The sequence below is a fragment of the Haliotis cracherodii genome, unplaced genomic scaffold (assembly GCF_022045235.1).
Source record: "Haliotis cracherodii isolate W230 unplaced genomic scaffold, xgHalCrac1.p SCAF_23, whole genome shotgun sequence".
Classification (NCBI taxonomy): Eukaryota; Metazoa; Mollusca; class Gastropoda; order Lepetellida; family Haliotidae; genus Haliotis; species Haliotis cracherodii.
In genome coordinates, this window is record NW_027266279.1 from 11,427,189 (window position 1) to 11,447,840 (window position 20,652).

The 20,652-nt window shown below is 38.9% G+C and overlaps 1 protein-coding gene across 2 annotated transcripts in view; it reads left to right on the plus strand.

Moving 5' to 3' along the window:
- LOC139471722 (eukaryotic translation initiation factor 4 gamma 1-like) overlaps positions 1-20,652 on the plus strand; it is a 42,223-nt gene that overhangs the window by 1,377 nt on the left and 20,194 nt on the right. For both annotated transcript variants that reach the window (XM_071254201.1, XM_071254203.1), the window contains exons 3-10: positions 6,199-6,236; positions 6,521-6,570; positions 7,062-7,211; positions 7,998-8,165; positions 8,738-8,893; positions 9,464-9,505; positions 12,129-12,338; positions 12,879-13,869. In XM_071254201.1, the coding sequence (XP_071110302.1) occupies positions 6,199-6,236; positions 6,521-6,570; positions 7,062-7,211; positions 7,998-8,165; positions 8,738-8,893; positions 9,464-9,505; positions 12,129-12,338; positions 12,879-13,869 (1,805 nt within the window). The remainder of the gene's footprint in view (positions 1-6,198; positions 6,237-6,520; positions 6,571-7,061; positions 7,212-7,997; positions 8,166-8,737; positions 8,894-9,463; positions 9,506-12,128; positions 12,339-12,878; positions 13,870-20,652) is intronic.

The following is a 20,652-nucleotide window of genomic DNA, read 5'->3' on the forward strand; positions in this document are numbered from 1 at the left end:
TAACTATTATTATTTTATTTTTGTTAAATTGTATTATTTCTCTGTGTAGTCTTACAAAATAGTTTACAAATTTGTTGAAAATAAAATGTGAAATCAAAAAGTAACTGTAGAGAGGTTCCAGTGCCACAGATAAGTTGCATATTTCTGTACAAAACCCCATCCCCATCCCACCCCCTACTATTCAAAACCCAATTTCTTTCATTTAACTTGTGTGCAGAAACACGTGCCATAAATGAAAAACTCGCTGTACAGAGTTGCATGAATTGGGCACGCCATAAACCTATGATTGTGGGTTCGAATCCCAGTTCGCCCCGATTATGTTTCTAGGTTTGTCAGCCCCATACCCATGCTGGTGGGTTTTACCCAAGTGGTAAACATCTGAGACCTGCATCACTGTGTGCTTTCCTCTCACACTAAGCTGACACGCTGTGGTATAACTGGAATACTGTTGAAAGCGGCGTTAAACCCAACTCACTCACTCAAATAGAAACCTTTGAGTAAAAACTCAATTTCTCAAAATTATATCTGGAGCTCTGTTAGTTTCCCATGATGTCTGCAACTGGTACTTGTTTACATCAACACAAAAGGTCATGCTCACTACTGTAATCATGTATTATTTGATCATGGAAATATACATTTCATTACAAATATACATGGACTTCATTTTAATCACATCCACTGTGCTGTGAATTTTTAACAGAAAGACATATATTTGTTAATAGAGAAACATAGTTGATAAAGTCATCAATTTACACTCCATCAATTAAAGATAAATTGTAGCCATTGTAATTACATGGATGGTGATTGTTAGCTATTTCATTCATGAAATGTTAGTGTGACATTTATGGGTGGACCAGCAGCTGTGAAAAGGTCAACGTCTCCTCCACATTTCATCCAAATTGGTTGTCTGATGAATTATGCACTATATGCTCTGTTACTACATATATAGGGTTTTCACCAGCTGCTGATATTGTTGGGTCATGTTGGATCCGATCCCAAGCCAGTAAAATGGAAATGGTATTTCGCGTAAACCATCTAAGAAATAAATAGCACGGGTAGACACCATTGGTCTTTAAAAAAAACTGTTAGTCAACAGCTCATGTTTTATTTGTATTTTGTGTATTTCTAAAAAAAACAATATTTTGACAAAGTTAAACCTACAATAGCATTTAATTTTGGAAACAATTTTCATGTGTTTAAAATGGAATGGTCCACTATTCGGGGATGCTAGTTGCTACTTTGTACAAGCCTGAGTTAGTTTGCCTAATCATAAAGAAGTACTTTGGGAAATACCAGTAAAATGTTTTTCTGGCTTCATTTTAAAAATGTGAATGGTTAAAAAAGGCTATAAAAAAGCATTTATCAAAATAGCATTTATCAAAATAACACAAATCTGCCTTATTGAGCCCATCCAAAATGACAGTTTGGGCCTAAAAAGGTACCTTTACAGGTAAAATGATCAGCAAAGAAAGTATTCATGCATTATTATGCATGTATGAAACAGCTTATAGCCTTAGGTAATTCCTTAACACCTGTCCCGAGATGAATACATTATTATGTAGTTACTTGCACATATTTCTGTAATCCGTTTCAGACCCCCCTCATTGGAATTAGAATATATCTGAACTTGGTGTTTTCATTAGAATTGTTCTCCTGTACAATTGTCGATAGGACTTCTTGTGACTGAAATACGTGTACTCAGAGCTCCAGATAAGCTTTTGGCGTTGTGGGTATTTTACCTATGTATTTTAAAATCACTGCGTATCAGCTATTCTATCTGGGTATTCAAATTTCTGTTACCCACTAGTTTTTACACATGTGGGTATTTAAGTTAAATATTTAAAAACACTATTCATCTAGTCCCTGCAAACTGGTGTTGTGTGGGTTCAAGAGCTTTATAGGACTCAAAAATACCACGATACTTCCACAAGAAAGTGTGATGGCAAATGATCATGATGTAACTGTCATCGTGGAGTTTGGCAAGGTTGACAGAATGCCCGTTTATAATTTCAAAATAAGTTGCTGATTTGCCAATCGAATACGCAGGGTTACTTCACAATATTTTGAATATACGCACAAGTTTTATTTTTGTAGCGTATCTGTAATGTTCGTTGCGTATTTGATACGCTTGGATATTATTTTACTGCGTATTTCTGCACTTCTGATGCGTTTTTTACGCAGATACGCAGCTTATCTGGAGCTCTGTGTACTGCATACAACAGGAAGGTAGATCAGTTGTAATTTGGTATTTCAATAGAACCACCCTGTGAAACACTGTCTTGTTCTAACAGGCAAAAACATTTTCCTAGCATTTTCAACAAGGAAGAAATTCCGGCTTTTAAGTGGATGTCCTTATATTTTATCACTTTTCGGACAAGCATTACACTGTTTCAGTTTGAGTTAAATCCTATCTTTTCATGGGTAATTGCAGTTTCCATCTTATTTTTGCCATATCATATGTGAAAACTACATATTGATTGTTAGAAATGGACCCCAGAAGCCTATGCTTGTCGTACATAGTGTTCTACCAAGGCAGTGGCCTCACATGATTTTTGCATTATTTTCTTGATTGGCACAAAATATTTCTGCTCGATGGGACATTGGGCGCTTTCATGTAGATGGGTTGCCGACCGTTTCAAAAAATTCACATTACTCGGATAACTGCTTCAATTAATGAATGGAAATGTCCTGATTTTTGTTGACTTAGTTTCTCAATTTATTGTATTATCATTTCATTTACTACCTTAAATTGGCTGAAAGTCTCAAATAGTACAATCAGAATCAAGCTTGCTCATTTTTGGAAGTATAGTTGTCATAGTTCTGATAATGCCACAGATGTGTCTGCTTCAAAAGACCGCAGAATCGCCAACCACAAGTAAACGTTTGGGATACAGAGAATGTTTAGCATGGTGCACCTGACAGTGGAATTAAAAAATTAGAAAAGTATAAAGTTTCAATGAACCTGGCTTCATGACCTCATATGGTTGCAGCATAACTCGAAAAGAAATACTACATGTCAGCTTTGTATAAATCATAGGAATTCTAATTCAGTGACAAAGCTAAATTCAAAACCAGTACCTTGAAGAGACATGCTAACTGCAGTGATAACAAATATACTATTGAGGCTAAAGGTGTGACATCGGATGTTGTTGCTGCTGCAATACGTTACATCTGAGAAAGATGCCATGTGAAACATTCTGTGTATCAGTAACATTACTTCAGGTGATTCTGCATCAATAGCCTGTAAGGGGCACGGATGGTAATTGTCTGAGACCTGCATCACTTCGGGCTTTCCTCCCACATTAAGCTGACACACCGCGATATAACTGGAATACTGTTAAAAGCGACGTTAAACCCAATTCACCGACTCACTCAATAGCCTGTATCATTGCATGAGTGTGTCCCCATTAATCCTAATTCCCACTTGTACAGTTTCTGGGCAGAACACTACACATAGGAACTTAATTGATCATCAGATGGCCAGACTTCGTTTATTGTGAAAGAAATGCATAGCCCAACTTTTTATTCAATCCAGGCTGTGCCATGATTTTACTTCTGTATCCATTTGACACACCTTTTAATGATTGGCCACTTGATCAATGATGATTAACACTTGTCTGGTCTGGACTCATTATTTACAGACAGCCATCAAAGCTGGAATATTGCTGAGAATGGCGTTAAACAACAGATACTGAGATTTTGATGAAATATTAACTCAAAGAACCTGTAGACACATGAAGATCCGGAGTAAAATAGGTCTTCAGCAACCCATGCTTGCCGTAAGGCGACTAACAGGATCGGGTGGTTAGGTTTGCTGACTAGGTAGATGTCTCATTGTATCCCAATTGTGTGGATTGATGCTCATGATGGTCCAGACTTGTTTATTTACAGTCTGCTGCCATATACCTGGAATATTGCTGAGTGCAGCGTTAAAAGAACAAACAAATTCTGTTACATAATGAACTTCCAGGATCAAATTGTTTGTGGACTAATTTGAGTTAGGTCTACTGATGCTGAGTCATGGATATACTCCTATCCACAACTGACCCGTGAAGATTCCGGGTTAGAATAGGTCTTCAGAAACCCATGCTTGCCGTAAAAGGTGACTATGCTTGTCGTAAAGGCAACTAACAGGATCGGGTGGTCAGCCTCGCTGACTTGGTTGATGTATGTCATCGATCCCAATTGCGTGGATCAATGCTCATGATATCAATCACTGGATTGTCTGGTCCAGACTCAATTATTTACAGACCGCCGTCATATAGCTTGAATATTGCTGAGTGCGGCGTTAAACAACCAACCAACCTATCCACAACTAATTCTTCAATATGCCCAAATGACCTGTCATTTTGTTTCAGGATAAATTAATTGATTATGTCACAAATATCAGGCACTTTGGGCTTGTGGATGAATGATGTAAGGTTTTTGACTGACCCAACACTTGTAATGATATTTCATCATGAAGAAAATTATTTAATGGTTAAATTTAGATAAGACCAAATAATGTGAACCCATGTGAATGCCATGTTACAAATATTTCACTGAGTTTGCATTCCATTTTACACATTGTATGTATGCTTGTATTGTTTTGTATCGCAGCGCAACTCTTGTGACATAAGTCTCGTCTTGACACTGTAACAATACACAGAATCGCCTGAATCAATACACACTAATTAATGATGAATCATGTGTGTTTGGATAGGATGAAATCAGTTAAAAAGATCATGCACAAGAAATCAACTTTTGAATAGTGATTTCTTTTTCTGTGGCGCAAGTGCTGGTTCTATATAATTATGTCGGCCAACCCAGAGTTTAAACAAAAACTTTGTTTGTTGTGGTTACTGTTAACATTTTGATGATCACACCTTATTAAACAAATAGTAAATAATACTAAATGTGTATATATTTATTTTGAACAGTGATACCTTGCTTGCCAGTAAGTTATTCATGACCAGATTACCTTAAGTAGGGTTTTGCAGGCAGTGTGTCTGCTTATCAGTGTGGGAGCAGTCCACATGCGTGATATTCTAATTATTTGCTCTATAAGGCATTTTAGTATAACTTGGAGTGGCATTCAGTGTAGTAAAGTTTGAAAAGGAATATCTCAAGGATAAGCTCCTAAGGCACAGTATGAGTTAAATGCACAGGATTTACTCATTGCATCTATGGGATTGTGCTTAAGTAAAAACGCTGAAGGTTAGTAGCTCTTGGAATCCACATGAATGTTAGTTCACATCGAAAACCTGGAAACTGTTCAGTTGAACACTGAATTCGCATTGTTCCATCAGTATGAAGTCAATCTGTAATTGAAAATAATTTACCAAACAAAGCGATGATCATCTTCCCGATGTCCAGTTTCCACCCTTGCCGAACTAGGCTGGTATTATGGAGTTACATTTTGGCTGGACTAACGAGTGAAATCAATGAAATCGAAATCCGGTTTGTAAATTGTCATGCAGATTACGGTCGACTGCAGGATTTGTGCACAGCCAACTGTATGAGAAGTTGCTGGAGACCAAGTCTAGCCAGTCCAGCATTGACCATAGTATATTGCATTGATCCAAACAATGTCTCCACAACTTTCTCCGGTGTGATATATTGTGATCCAAATTGCAAAATGGGCAGTTAACTAATTTGAGCAAGTATATATATTTTGTCTTCTGCCTTGACATCAACAAAGTATCAATGATATATGTAAAAATCATTATGCATCTGCATATCACAATTGCTCACAAATTCAGAACTGAAGAGTGGCTATGTCCATTTGTCATGCTTCACATGTCTCCACCATGCCTGTGCATATGGGTTTCATTTTAGTGACAAACAATGACCACTTTCATAAGTGTTTCCTGCTGAAAACCATTCACATGCCTTTTCCAGGCTTCAGTCTGGACAATTATTGCATCTTTAAGTGGCATATAGAAGTTGGTGTGATGAAGTAAGACAAGTTCTATGGATGAACAACTTCTTTATTACAAATAGTTGAAGTTGTTCATCCATAGAACTTGTCTTACTTGGACAATTATTGATCATTTCATCATCACCTATCCCTTTGTGAACAACAATCCCAAATAACAGGTCAAATCAGTCAATTTTTATGTATTCTTGATGGATATGGCTGTCACTATCTATGTCTTACTAGTTACCATTTTATGTTTGGCAAATGTGGACCATGTTGTTTCCTTAACCAGATCTCAGCTCCGCCCCCCCTACAGGACACACCCCTCCACTGCTGAGTAAGTTTACAATACTTGTGTACATGTTGTAGAGTGCCTGACACTGAAAGATTAAAGCACTTTCTGAATGCAGTGCATGTCAAAAAGGTAGATGAGGAACTAAAATGGATGGAATTCTGAGGTAAACAGATTTGAACATTTAATACAAGACATGAATTGGTATTAGTAAAGTGAAGGAAAAGGTACTAAGTCGGCTTATGTAGTTCTTGCTGTCACTCTACAAGCAATATTGTGTAATGTTAATTTCTGTCATTCCTTAATTTATTTCTGTTTGTTCTTTCTAGGAACAGACGAAATTCAGATTTTTCAGCAACCCAGCTACGCACAGGTCCAGGTATGTACTGTTTCTTCTGTGGCATACAAAATGGTTTTACCTGTACACATACAAACTGATTGTGGACGCAATTTATTTGCATTGCGAGTTCCTCAGGACGCAAAGAATATATGGTATTTTTGAATCAACATTGTAGATTGCATGTGACCGACTTCTGAAAATAGGTATTCAGCGACCCATGCCAGCCATAAGAGGCAACTAACGGGATTGGGTGGCCAGGCTTGCTGACTTGGTTGATGCATGTCATCGCATCCCAATTGCTAAGATTGATGCTTATGATGTCGTTATTATGCTATAAGTTTATCGACTGGTATGACATCTAAACAATATTCAGAATCACATGTCTGTAGGTGAATTCTATTACTGGGCTTTGGTCTCGTAGATGGTAACAAAATACTGATTGTATTTTGGGAAAGTTTGCAGCTATCTTTATGTTAAGGGGTTTACTTTGTGCCAAGTGACTGCTTGAATTGGGTTTGTTTGTGTTTCAGAGCTATCAAGTTCAGCAAGCACCTGTCCCCCATGATATGAATAAGCAGCAGCCCGTGGCGGCAGGTCTGATGCCCGCCCCCGGTGTTGCTCCTCAGCAGCAGGGTATATTCCAGCAACAGCAAGCGGGGCTAAGGACCACACAGAGTCCTGTAAGTTTATATTGTCCCCATTGTTGTCTATGTAGGATCTGGGGCAGGCAGTGTTACATGAAACAACCATTGGTCCTTCTGTCCCCATGTACCCGTGAAGATTCCGGGGTAGAATAGGTCTTCAGCAACTCATACTTGCAGTAAAAGGCGACTATGCTTGTCGTTAAAGGCGACTAACAGGATCAGGTGGTCAGACTCGCTGACTTGGTTGATGCATGTCATCGATCCCAATTGCGTGGATCGATGTTCATGATATTAATCACTGAATTGTCTGGTCCAGACTCGATTATTTACAGACCACCATCATATAGCTTGAATATTGCTGAGTGCGGCGTTAAACAACAAACCAACCAATCTGTCCCCATAGGGATTCTGGGATCCATACTCACTTGTGCTTATCTGTAAGTTGTATAAGGCAACTACCATGGTGGTCAGTCCAGACTTGATTATTTACAGATTGCCGTTATATAGCTGGAATATTGCTGAGTGCAGCATTAAACAAAAAAAAAAACCATGGTGGTCTGTGTGTCCATTATCAATCACTTGGTTGTCCGGTCCAGATTGGATTATTAACTCTCCCTTGCTGTAGCTGTTACTCACTACAGCCTAAAGCAGCATTCACCCGTTCACTTGCTGGTCTGTTGACCCCAGTCTAATAAATTTTCTCTGAGGTGGTTGGAATGAAGTTAGACAGCAGTCCTGTAGTTAAGCATCATTTTTACATGCTAAAGATTATTTTTCCAATAATGTTTATGATGTATAATTCTCCATCATTTGTTGTTCCAGCAATACTTTCCTGGTAGCCAGCCACAGGGGATGCGGCCCCCGCGCTACATGGGGCCTCAGCCCCAACCAAATCTCACGTACCAGATGTACGGACCGTACATGGGGCAGACCCAGGGCCAGGGTTACCCCACGGCGAGCGTCATGGTGCAGCAACAAGGGCAATTAATGGTCAGTGTTCATACCCACCTACCCAACTTGTGCGAGAAAATTTGAATCTTTATCACACAAAGAATGAAAATCATCAAACATATGCTAAAAATTTATGTTTGGGGGGATCCTTTGATTTATAAAAACTGGAGACCCTGAGGGCAGAACAAGAACAATGATGAAGTTGTTTCAACATCACTTGTAGGAAATGAGTACTGTACATATGTTTTACTTACCCTGCATTACTCCTTAATGAATATTTTCCTTTTGTGACAAGAGTAATTAAGGAGTTATACAGGATATGTATACAAATATAAAAAATATCTAGGATTTTACTAGATTTTGACAGAAAGATCTGCTTAAAACTATTAACTGTTGACATTTATGCTTTTGAGAAGGGAAAAAAAGGCTCTAAAAATGGTTGTCTTAATTGGTGATAGTTTTTGAAAAACTTTCAGGCAAGCTTTTTGTGTGGCACTGGTCACTGACAAACAAAAAGACTTATTAACCTTCCCAAGAACACCTGCGATGTCCAACATTTAAATGTTTTCCATGATGATGGCTGGAGTTAATCATTCCATTTTGTGTTTCAGTATCCCCCAAGTACTAGAATGCCAACCCCTCAGTATCATCATGCCATTCCAAACTCTCAAACAACCATTCAACAGCAGATAGCTGCCACAGCGCAGTATCAAAACCCTCCCACAGCACAGTATGGCAGTGCACCCCAGTTCCAAGTATACTACCAGGTGTGTTGACATGCTTCCCGATAATCATTTAAATGTTCCTGTGTTGCTGATGTCATGCTTGCCTCAACATGTTACTGTGTTCATGACATGAAAATGTGCTGACTCAGGCCTTTGTTTTGCTTGTATTCACTTTGCTGATGTGAACAATTTGTAATGTTGTGATGTAAGTTATATGTCTGGAACACTTTCTGAAATATTGATGTTATTTTGGATTCATATTCCCTTTGCATGAGAAATTACTGAAAAGATCAAATACTTAACAGCTTGACACTGGAAAAAACTACTTGTGTCAAATGTCTTTTTCTCGTTAATGTGTTAATATGGAAAATGGTACAGTTATTCATGTGAACACAAAAATGATTTTCTCAAAATGTTCCTATTTGAAACACTTTTTCTGGAAGCAATTCTACACATGAAATTGTAAAGTTGCTTGTGTGTAATCTTTTTCTGTTTGTATGTTCCACATTAGAGTGAACAATTGTGGATGAATTTTGAATTGAAAAGTTATATGTAACCATATTTGTCATGAAAATCTACTGGTCCTATAAAAAACATTTTCACTGGTCACAGGCGAAAGCACCAGTACCAGTAGACATCCCCAGACACGAGCGGGTAAGCGAAAGTTAATCAACGTAATATGGACAACCTCTTGCAGTATTTGCAATTAGCATGATTCTGCATTAGGTCATCATAATCACAAGTTTCCAGGTCAGTTTAGAGGTGTGTGGGGTAGCCTAGTGGTTCAAGCATTCGCTTGTCAAGCCAAAGGTCTGGTTTGTTTACCAGATGGGCACAAAGAAGGGATATATGTATTTATCATGTAATGGGTGGTTTTCTCGGCGGGGATAAAGCCAACGGATAAAACGATATCTTTTGGGGTTATATGTGGATAGATATGCAAATATCAAAGGTCAAGTAGTGACTACTTTCAGTGTTTACGAAAAAACATGGCGTCACCCTTGTCATTGGACACTGTGACTGAATAAACCATCAGGAATCTGGAGGAACTATCATTATCAAAATATTCTGAAAATCAGTGTCTAACTGTGACATAGCTAAGGCATTTCACAAGTTTTGGCAAATTTGGAGATATAAATTGCAAAACAATATAGCGAGGACACTTGCCTTGCAGTATCCGTTTCCATATCTGTGCTTGAAGACCTTTACGGCTTGGAAACTCTTCCCTATATTAAGACAGTTGGATTTGGCCGAAATATGTCCGAATTGTTACCTTGTTTCATTTTGTCACTGTGTGTACATCTGAATGCACTTCGTAACGTTATGACAGGACAGGCAGACTGTCAACAAATGTGACGTCTCATACACTACGGATAGAGTAGCTTCCCTCTGATAAGGGGCAGTTACTCTAGCAGACAGACAGATTAATAGCTACGAAAGGCAAGTAGGACAGTTTGTGAAGGCAATTGTTGTTTTGCCTTCATGTAGTTATGCCACTGTGTAAGAAACAAGTGTATATTGACTGTTGTCTCTGTCCGACTGACACATCACTAAACCTTCTGGCTTAATATATATATTAATGCGCAACTTCCAGGAAAACTTGCAATGTTTAGGTAATGTTTGTGAGAGATGGGAAGAGAGTTTTCGATCACAGAATTGAAGTATGACATGATAAAATAGCTATCACGCTTGGAATAGACATTGTATTTAGCTTACCTTGGCGGATACACAGGATATTTACCATCCCCCAAACACACTTGTGTGACAATCTCCGTATATCTAGTAATTTTTCAAGGCCTGTATTCAGCAACAAATGCTGTGAAATCCCAAATTAAAGATACCCCAATTAAATTCAAATAATTAGTCTTGAGGGGGGAATTAGAAAACTTCCAACATTTGCCTCCTACGGACACTTAGTTTGAGATCTGAGATAAATCAAATCCATGCAATGTGTGAATCCTATCACTGGAACCCAGCAACATGATATTGATGGACTGTTGCAAACAACATCCTGAAACCACACTATTTCACTCACCAAACCAATTGTCAAATGTAGGAACGGCAAGAACATGTTTCGCTTATCCATGAACTTCATAGTTCTTTTGTATTTTCCAGCATGGAGACCCATAACACATAATTACCCAATGTAGCTCTTTCATTTTGCATACTCAAATATCTTTACACATCTTTTTTTACTGATCGAATGCAACCATCACTTATTCATAATACTGCACAAACATTCAACATCTCACTTATTTCAACTCTTGTCATGTGTCATTTTTATGACTGAGTAAGTCTGTTGAGATACTGGGTTCAAATAGGTCTCCTATGCTGGTCATAAGTCAACTTATAGTAGATCGAGTGGTTAGGCTCAGTGACTTGCTTGTTTTTGTGTCATCATTCTCCAAGGCAGCTGCATGGATCTTTGAGAAAAATATCAATCACTTGATTCTTCGGTCCAGATTATTTATAGACTGGCGTCCCATGGCTGGTATATTACTAAATAACTGAATAACTTTGTTAAACCCAACTCCTCTTTGGAGTTAATGGCTCATGAGGAGCGGTCGGGTAGCCTAGTGGTTAAAGCGTTCACTCGTCACGCCAAAGACACGGGTTCGATTCCCGACATGGGTCCAATGTGTGAAGACCATTTCTGGTGTTCCCCACCGTGATATAGCTGGAATATTGCTAAAAGCGGCATAAAACCATACTCACTCACTAATGGCTCATGACATGTTGCAATAGATCTTTCATGGCAGAGGAAATTTTCATTCATTGTTTCAAAGAGTGTTCAGAGTCTATGAGCCAGTACTTGTTTGAAGAAGTAATGTTTATCAGATGACCTCAATGGCTGCATGTATGATTTTGGGTACAGTTATTGAATCTGCACACAATTCTATTATTTTGACATGTACCAATAGGCTTGAATACCTCGTAACACATGGCCAAGTATGTCATAATGTATTCTCTTTGTGCACATTTCGGCTGTAAAAATGCTTCATGAAACATCTCGCAGTTAGTCACAGTTACGTAAATGCCATGTGACGTTTGGGCAACTGCTTCTTTATGGCTACCTCGCAAATATTGATTTGTAAAACAAAAGATTATCCACTCTTTGCCATATCCTGTTTGATTGTGATCTTTGTACCTTGACAGCTTTGATCGATGTGCTTGTGTCGATCATTGGTTTGCCTGTTCCAGGTTGCTGTGATATAGCTGCAATATTGCTGACAACAGTGCAAAACCCATACACTCACTCAATCACTCTCATCAACAGGGGCAGACTGTGCCAATTGCTCAACCTCAGCGACCAGCTTCTGCATCTGGTGTACCTCCGGCAACACTACAAAAGCGGGTACGGAACCCAATTCCCATCATCGACCCCAACTCAGGGCAGCAGGTGCAGACGGAGGCAGAGGCAGCTCCCAAGACAACGCCACCTAGTGGCAGTGCCAGGAGTACACCAGTTGGACAACCAGCTCCAGAGGTAGAATGATTGTATGCTTTTAACAGTGTAGTTCCATGTAGCAGTGGTTGTGTGGAGATGCCGAGTTAGAATTGGCTCCCAGCAACCTATTCTGGTTGAAAACATGACTTAATGAGTCAAATGCTCAGGCTTGGTGTCTGGACAAGATTTCATAAAGGCCGAACCCATAAAGATCCGGGATAGAATAGGTTTTCAGAGACCCCTGCTTGCTTTAAAAGGCGACTATGCTTGTCATAAGAGGCGACTTATAGGATCGGGTGGTCAGGCTCGTGAACTTAATTGATACATGTCATGTCGTGGATCAATGCGCATGATGTCAATCACTGAATTGTCTGGTCCAGCTTAAATTATTTACAGACCTCCGTCATGTTGCTGGAATATTGCTGAGTGTGGCTTTAATCAATCATGTATACAGGCCTATATCATATAGCTGGAATAATGTTGAGTACAGTGTTACATAAAAATAAAACTTAAATCCATCTTAATATTTTGATGCAAGAAAATGTTAGTCCTAACCTCAGTGTCTTCTGTGCATTCCAGAGTAGCCCACCTCCTAGTGGTGGGGACATAGCTGCACAGTTTGCTGCCCAAGTAGCTGCCACATTACGATCAGGTCACCCTCCATCCAGCCACACACAAGGCCAGGACACTGCTAGTAGCCCGCCACTCACAGATCAGCAAAGCTACTCCCAGTCACCAGAACTTGCACAGCCAGACTTTAATCAAGAAGTACAAGAAGCAACACAAAATGAGCAATCTGTTGAAGACATGTCATCAAATGCTCAAATTGAGAGCTGTGTGGATGAACCCCCACAACAGGTGCCAGTTAATGAACCTATCGTGAAAGAGGCAACCCCGCCTCCCGATAACAGCGAAACGGAAGTGACTGGATCCAGCGTCGACTACGCCCCAGAGCCAAGTCAAGTCGAGGACCAGAGCAGTCCGGTTGATGCTGATTCATTCACAGAACCGTTCCGTGTTGATGTGGAGAACATTACGCCATTTGTGCCCGCTGCTTCACAAGCACCAGCACAAGCACCCACACAGGTGGCTCCAGTACAAGCTCCAACACCAGTGGCTCCATTGCAGGCTCCAGCACCAGTGGCTCCATTGCAAGCTCCAACACCAGTGGCTCCATTGCAGGCTCCAGCACCAGTGGCTCCATTGCAAGCTCCAGCACCAGTGGCTCCATTGCAAGCTCCAACACCAGTGGCTACAGTACAAGCACCAACACTAGCTGCTCCAGTACAAGCACCTGTTGCACAGGAACCAGTTCAGGATGCTCCCGTTAAAGCACCTGTTCAGGTGGCTGTTGTGCAAGAACCAGCTCAAGTGGCACCGCCAGTGGTGAATCCACCTGTGACTGAAGCTCCAGTAACAGAACCAGAGGTTGTTGAGAAGACGGCCCCCACTCCACCCCCTGCCTCAGCTCCCGCCCCTACCCCCACTGTTGTTTCTGTGGCAGATATGGCAAAGGAACAGACACCACCACCTGCAGCCACTGAATCAAAAGAGGTTGTGCTTGATAATGGTAAGTGGATTTCTTTATTTATGAAATATTGTTTTTGGGCTGTAAAAATAAGAATTTTAAAACTTATGCATCTCACACTGTGCATTTCTTCCTTCTTCTTTCGATCCTTTTGTGAAAACATCCTGGAACATAGTTTCCAGCTTTTAACTCCATTTCGCCCGAAACCCCAAACATGGGATGGGGATCAAACCGCAAACGTCAAGTGTACAGGATTGTAGTTCATGACCCATTTGTTTTGGTGGTGACTATGGTGATGTGAGGGGTGTTGATTTAAAAATGGATTTAGAAGCTGGAAACTTTCTTTTAGGATGTTTCCACACCAGGATCAAAAGAAGGAAGAAATGTATAGTGAGATTTTGGCCTGAAGCAGAATAAAGTATTTTCATGGGTGAATGCTGTCAGAGCTTCTGCTTGAGAATCAAGTTTTTTCTTTTCTTAGTATTTGGACTTTTTTAGGGGGATAAGTTATACCACATTAAGGCCACACATTTTTATATTTTTCATTTCACTTATTCTTGTTCCAAAACTGGGTATGTCACATGCTTCTGTTTATTTATTCTTTTGGCAATAATTACAAATGCTCTTACATTTCATCACAGCAAACTAAAATGGTGATTAAATGGTCAGACTCCCTTGTTTGGAGTGTGCCATCATACATGTCATCGATGGCTTGGCTCGTTGGCTCTTTCAATCACTTCTTGTCCTGGTCCTATATTTACAGGACACGGATGTGGCTGGAATATTGCTGATTGATCTGTGTTCAAAATTATGCAAGAAAATGATGTTCATGTTCACATATTCATGCCTCTTATGAGACTTCTAAACAGATGGTTATGATGTGTGACCTGGCTGATAGTGTCATATCATGTCACACAAGGTGTTCTCTTCGCCAACTAATGATTTGTTTGGTCCAGATTGCTTGCCTGTAAAGATGACTATGTTTTCTATACTATACCATGTCATTTGCATTCAGAATATCAACCAGTCCCAAACACTGCACGAACAAACAATAAGTGCGGAAAACATGTCTTGCTCCCTATAAGTGACTTTAGTTTCGAGTTGTCGCTACACAGAGCTACGGGCTGCCCCATAGTGGTATCCTAATCGATTGTCCACAACCATTCCAAAATGTACATGAATTATTGAATAGGTCTTCAGCAACCCATGCTTGCGGTAAAAGGCGACCCATGCTTGTCATAAGAGACGACTAACAGGATCGGGTGGTCAGGCTTGCTGACTTGGTTGATGCATGTCAATCATGATGTCAATCACTGGAATGTCTGATCCAGATTTGAGTATTTACAGACCTCTCATATACCTGGAATATTGCTTAGTGCAGTGGTTAAACAAACAATGGGACTGCCGCAGTGGTCAAGTGGTAGAATGTTCACCTGGAGAAAAGAAGGTCGTGGGTTCGATCCCCGGCCACGTCAAACCAAAAATACTTGTTACCCTGCATGGCACTCCTAATAAGGGGGCAAAAAACAAGGACTGGTCGGCTCAGTCGGTATACTGTGTCTGCAGGAACACGCACGCACATGCATGGCTATATACGTGCAATAATCTTGGATGTGACATTAAACCCCATTTCACCCCTTCAATGGTACTCTAATGGTATATCTTTAACCTATTGTTTGTTGTTGCGTAACAATTAATCGAAACCATGATGCATTACAATCACTGTCAATGATATAAAAGACAATTTAAGGCCAAAATAAGTCTCGTTCATCCGACAATCGGCTTTATCCAATACTACTGATGGGAACGGTGATCTGTAAATAAAACCAGGCAATGCAGTGATTAATATGAGCATAGATCCACTCAATTGGAATGGATGACATGCATCAACCAAGTCAGCGAGCTTGACTACACGATCCCGTTAGTCGCCTTGTACGACAAGCATTGTCACCTTGCTGGGTTGCTGAAATTTCACCCCGGATCTTCACGGGATCAGCGTACATGTTTTGATGCAAGACAAGTTGGCTGGTATGGCTGCAGAGATAAATTTGCTTAATAAACAATTAATTAATCACATGCTTATTATCCCCCCGGCATATAATGCGGTGAGATATAGCGATCGGACAGTTTGAACTCGAAAATAATTCAGTGTATTTGATCGAAACTTGGCATATCTATCAGTCACATGTTGAAGTTGTGCCTTTTGCTATTTAGGAATTTGAGAAATTTTTATTTTTTACATTTCCATGGTAACAAGTTGGACTTAGGTTCTATAAGGGTGGTGTTCATTTCCGGAGCATAACTCAAAAACCGTAACATGCTTTCTTACAAAACTTTGCATGTCTACCAGGCACATACTGAACTGGTGCCTTTTGCTTTTTAGGAATATTTATTATTAATTTTTTTTACGTTTCCATGGAAACAAGTTGGATTTAAGTTTTCATATAGGGTGGGATCTTTCTGATGACTCTTGTATTATATAGGTTTTGGGGGATTTTATTTTTTTATGTCAGTGAAAAACCTGCTTTCGGGAGACATTTGAGCTTTGCCATATTGAAGATTAATGTAGGTTTATCTAGAGTGCAGAGGCATAAAATACTGAAAATCTATGTTGCAACTGAAGTAAATGGTTTGCTATCTATCAGGAAACAAACATTTTGTTTGGGTATTTTCTTCCCAAATGATGTTTGTTATTGACCACTCAAGTGTCTAGTATGTACAGTTATTTGCAAACTTTGTTAAAGAGAAATACTTTGACAAGCTTATCGTTACTCCTTCTCACCTTAATATCAGCCAGTAGTGTTTTCCCAGCTGACTAAATCACACATTGTCAACCAACCATCCATCCATCACTGTTCCACATATACAGGATTTTCAACCTCAGGCTTGCATCTTGCATGTGTATGTACAGGATTTACTCTAGTTAATCTAGTTTCACACCTTTCAAGCATTCAATGAATGCTGTATGTGGAATTCTTCACAAAAAGTAACATTGTTTTTGGAATAGATAACTGTTAAATATTTCACGTTGTCTACAGGGTGTTTCAACATGAGATGGGCACGTGAAGATCCGGGGTAGAATAGGTCTTCAGCAAACCATGCTTGCTGTAAAAGTCAACTATGCTTGTTGTAAGATGCGACTTACGGGTGTCGGGTGGTCAACTTGGTTGATGCATGTCATTAATCCCAGTTGCGTGGATCGATGCTCATGATATTCATCACTGGATTATCTGGTCCAGACTCAATTATTTACAGACTGCCGTCATATAGCTGGAATATTGCTGAGCGTGGCGTTAAACAACAAACCAACAAACCAACTTACGAGACAGAAAAAGTCACTGATAATTGGGTGTTACTATTTTATGAAACCTAAAAAAAAAAAAAAATAAGTTGACCTATGAAATCAGCATCATTGAAGAAAAGGTTTCATTTGAGAGAAATATTTTGTGTAAAGAAAGATTTCATATTATTACGGTCTGCACTACATCTGCTTGACAAGGTTACTGTATTAACCAAGTTGGTGGCCTTCATTCAGATTGATTTTGAATATTTCACATCATAATTTCATTTGGTCTTTTCAAGTGCAGTTCAGTCAAGAAAAGGGCATTTTACTCCCATAATCTTGATCACTTTAGCTATTGCATACCTGATATGGAAAGTTTGGAAACATAGGAAGAATTCCCTTTACAAAGGGCTTATTATTCCTATTTCAAAGTCCATTGCACCACAGACAAAAATACCTTGAATGGATATGTATAACTGCTCCTGCACCAATATTTTAGGTGTATTTGAAAGATTGATTTTTAGAAATCTGTTTTTTGTTTAATGCAGCACTTGGCAATATTACAAGCTATATGATAGTGGTCTGTAAATAATCGTATCTGAGCCAGACAAACTTCATTATTTGATGTATGTGTTATTCAAAAAGTGTTTTAAAAAAATCCAGCCAGTGAATAACTCTGGGATTTATTTAGATCTATACAGAGGCCAAAATTAGGCCCGAAGTCAGAAGCAAGTTTCATTTTGAAATCCCAAATTGGAACAATACATTTCCCAATTCATGTGATAACTAAAATTTTATGGCTTTGTAGAGGTATCCTGTAATTCACTGACAGGAAGATGTTTTTATTGCTTAGAATGCAATCTTAAAGTATAATGTTAAAATATCTCTGAATTTAAGAAAATAAGAATGTAAGAAAGTCCTCGTCTTTTAACAAAATAATGCGTTTTCCCAAATTGTCATCCAGGGGAGTTAAGTAGTTAGTTTAGTATACCAACTTCCCTGATTCATTGGAGGAAGAACATTAAGATGTACCTCGAGGGGACAGAAACATCTTCCTTGCCAAGGTCAGGCTCTCATTGTTGTGACAATGACATGCCAATCCATTAAGAGATTATCACAAGCAGCCTCATAGATGGATTGGTATCTGCTTTAATCTGCCTTAATCTGCCTTCAGGATGGTGCAGCTGCTTTACTGATTATCTGAGATACACACACCATGTCCATGGTAAAAGCTTTCAGATTTGGGTAGGGAAACATGATACAGGACATAGCTCACATTGTTCATGGCACTTATTTTCGTTTTGTATTCCAATGGCACTTTAGCGTGTTTATCAAGTTATGGCCTTTGCTCCATGCTTTTCAAATTGGTACATAGTGTCAGCAATGGGGACAAGTTTCTAAAAAAATGATTGAAGTTAGCTCATATAAGAGATATTTATCAAGACTGAGTTCCAGAATTGGTGCTATAAATTATTTTTTTCCAGAGAAGGGCCTTTTGTGTGTATTAGTTCCACAAATTTATTGCTGACATAAAACGACCCAAGTGCTTATCTTTTCTTAAGGCTTTATAGGACTCTTTTTTAAGTTTATAGTCACTATTATATAACAAAATTCTTATGTGCCCCATGGCGGGGGATAGTGCAAATGCTGTTTCCTTGTTATGAGCTATTATTGTGTTAATGGATATGACCCTTGAACTGTCCTGTTTGGCTTCATCAACCTGGACAAGAAAATACTTCTTAATATCATTGATTCTGTACATCATTTGTTTGCTCTGAGCAAAAGATTTGTATGAACATGCACTCTGATATATATCTCACCAACAACCTTTAACCTTTGATATACCTCATCATCTCACATACCCAGTTTTATACTACTATATAACATATGCACTACTGCTGCTTGGTCAAACCATTTTGGGAATAGATATTTTAAAAGGCTTTGCCTGTTTTTCAACCAGTTTCCACTGTACCAAGTCGAAATAAATATATATTTAGTTATTCAAAATATTCCATCCAACTCAAAAGACATATTCCTTGAGTTTAATAAACTTTCTATTTAAGCCATCCAAATTAAAACAATACTCTCTTCAATATGTAAACTGAGCATGAAAAATGTGTGAGGTGTACACAAATAGTAATATGAAAATTATTACATTGACTCCTTTTTTCTGTGACTTTCTTTACATATCCTGTTTGGGCAACTGGCCCTTATGTCCTGGTAAGAGACAAACTCTTGTATCTGGGTCAATATCAGTTATATCATGCTAGGCAATACAGGATATAGACCAGACCTTATGCGGATGATATTTCCTGAATATTAAGTTTGTAATTAGTTGTCCAAAGGAATAACTGCAGTTCCCTGGTGTCAGTGCTGCCCTGTTTACAGCCCCACAGGATATGCTGCTTTAAGTGCCCTGAAGCTCTGTCCATGTAATTAGTGCTGTAACATGGCGTAACACTGACCCTTGCACAATTGAATGAGGGGTTTCTCAGTGGCAGCCCTCATATGGGAAAGATGTTTGAATTATTTGGCCAGATCAATTTTCTTGTTTTCCTGATTTTGTGGGTCCAAAAGACGAGAGGCACGATATATAAATGATGTTTATGTTGTTCAAGTTAATTTGTCATGTTCCTTGGAAATACCCACTGAAATAATACATCAGGCCAATTGAGCCAATTTCATTACGGCAATTGTCGCTTTTGTCATACATGCCACCCCCAGACCCATGGGTAACTTTCAGGCTGTTGTTTTTTTTTTGTTTTTTTTTTATCCCCTGCCATAAGAGATATCTTAACCAAACAAACAAACATCTTATCCTATCACAAAAATGAAAATGTTTTAAGTATTTTTGTTGAGAAAAGATACTCATTTTCATTGTTATTTTCCCAACGACTATTTTTTATGTCACAAATGAACATATTCATGATTTTCTCCATTTACTAATTTTAAGTCATTTCTCTTTATTTTCTTTGCAAAAAGGCCAGCATTCTTTACAAATTTGGTTGAAAATTTAGGGCACAGTTGTGAGAATATTTAATGATTTTTGTGGGTCTTTCAAAAATGGAAACAAAGACAAAAAGTGTGTTGTAATTTATGATGTGGGCAGTACCTGAGAACCAAGACTTTTTAGCATTAAAACCTGAAATTTATTTTAACCACTACAAATTATGACAAAGCACACATGGGGGGGGAGAAAATATTTGGAATTTAATTTTTACCAACCTTAATTTGGGAAAAAAATCAACACGGCTACACCTCCAAAAAATCTGGCCCCCAATGAGTATGAATTAAATATGAAAAGTGACTGTTTAGTTGAAGATCAACTATTTCTACGGTAACAGCACTGGTTGAATGATGCAAGCAAACCTTTGTGTAAGTTCCATATGCCTAATGACATTAATCTGTCCTTTGTCTCCCCAGTAAGCTGAGATGATTAATTACATACAGTTGTCTTTGATTTGTGGCAAGCAGAGGCCATAAATGGACCATAATCTCCTTAATTCCTGCCAGCAAACTAGGCACCAGACTTCAGTTAATTA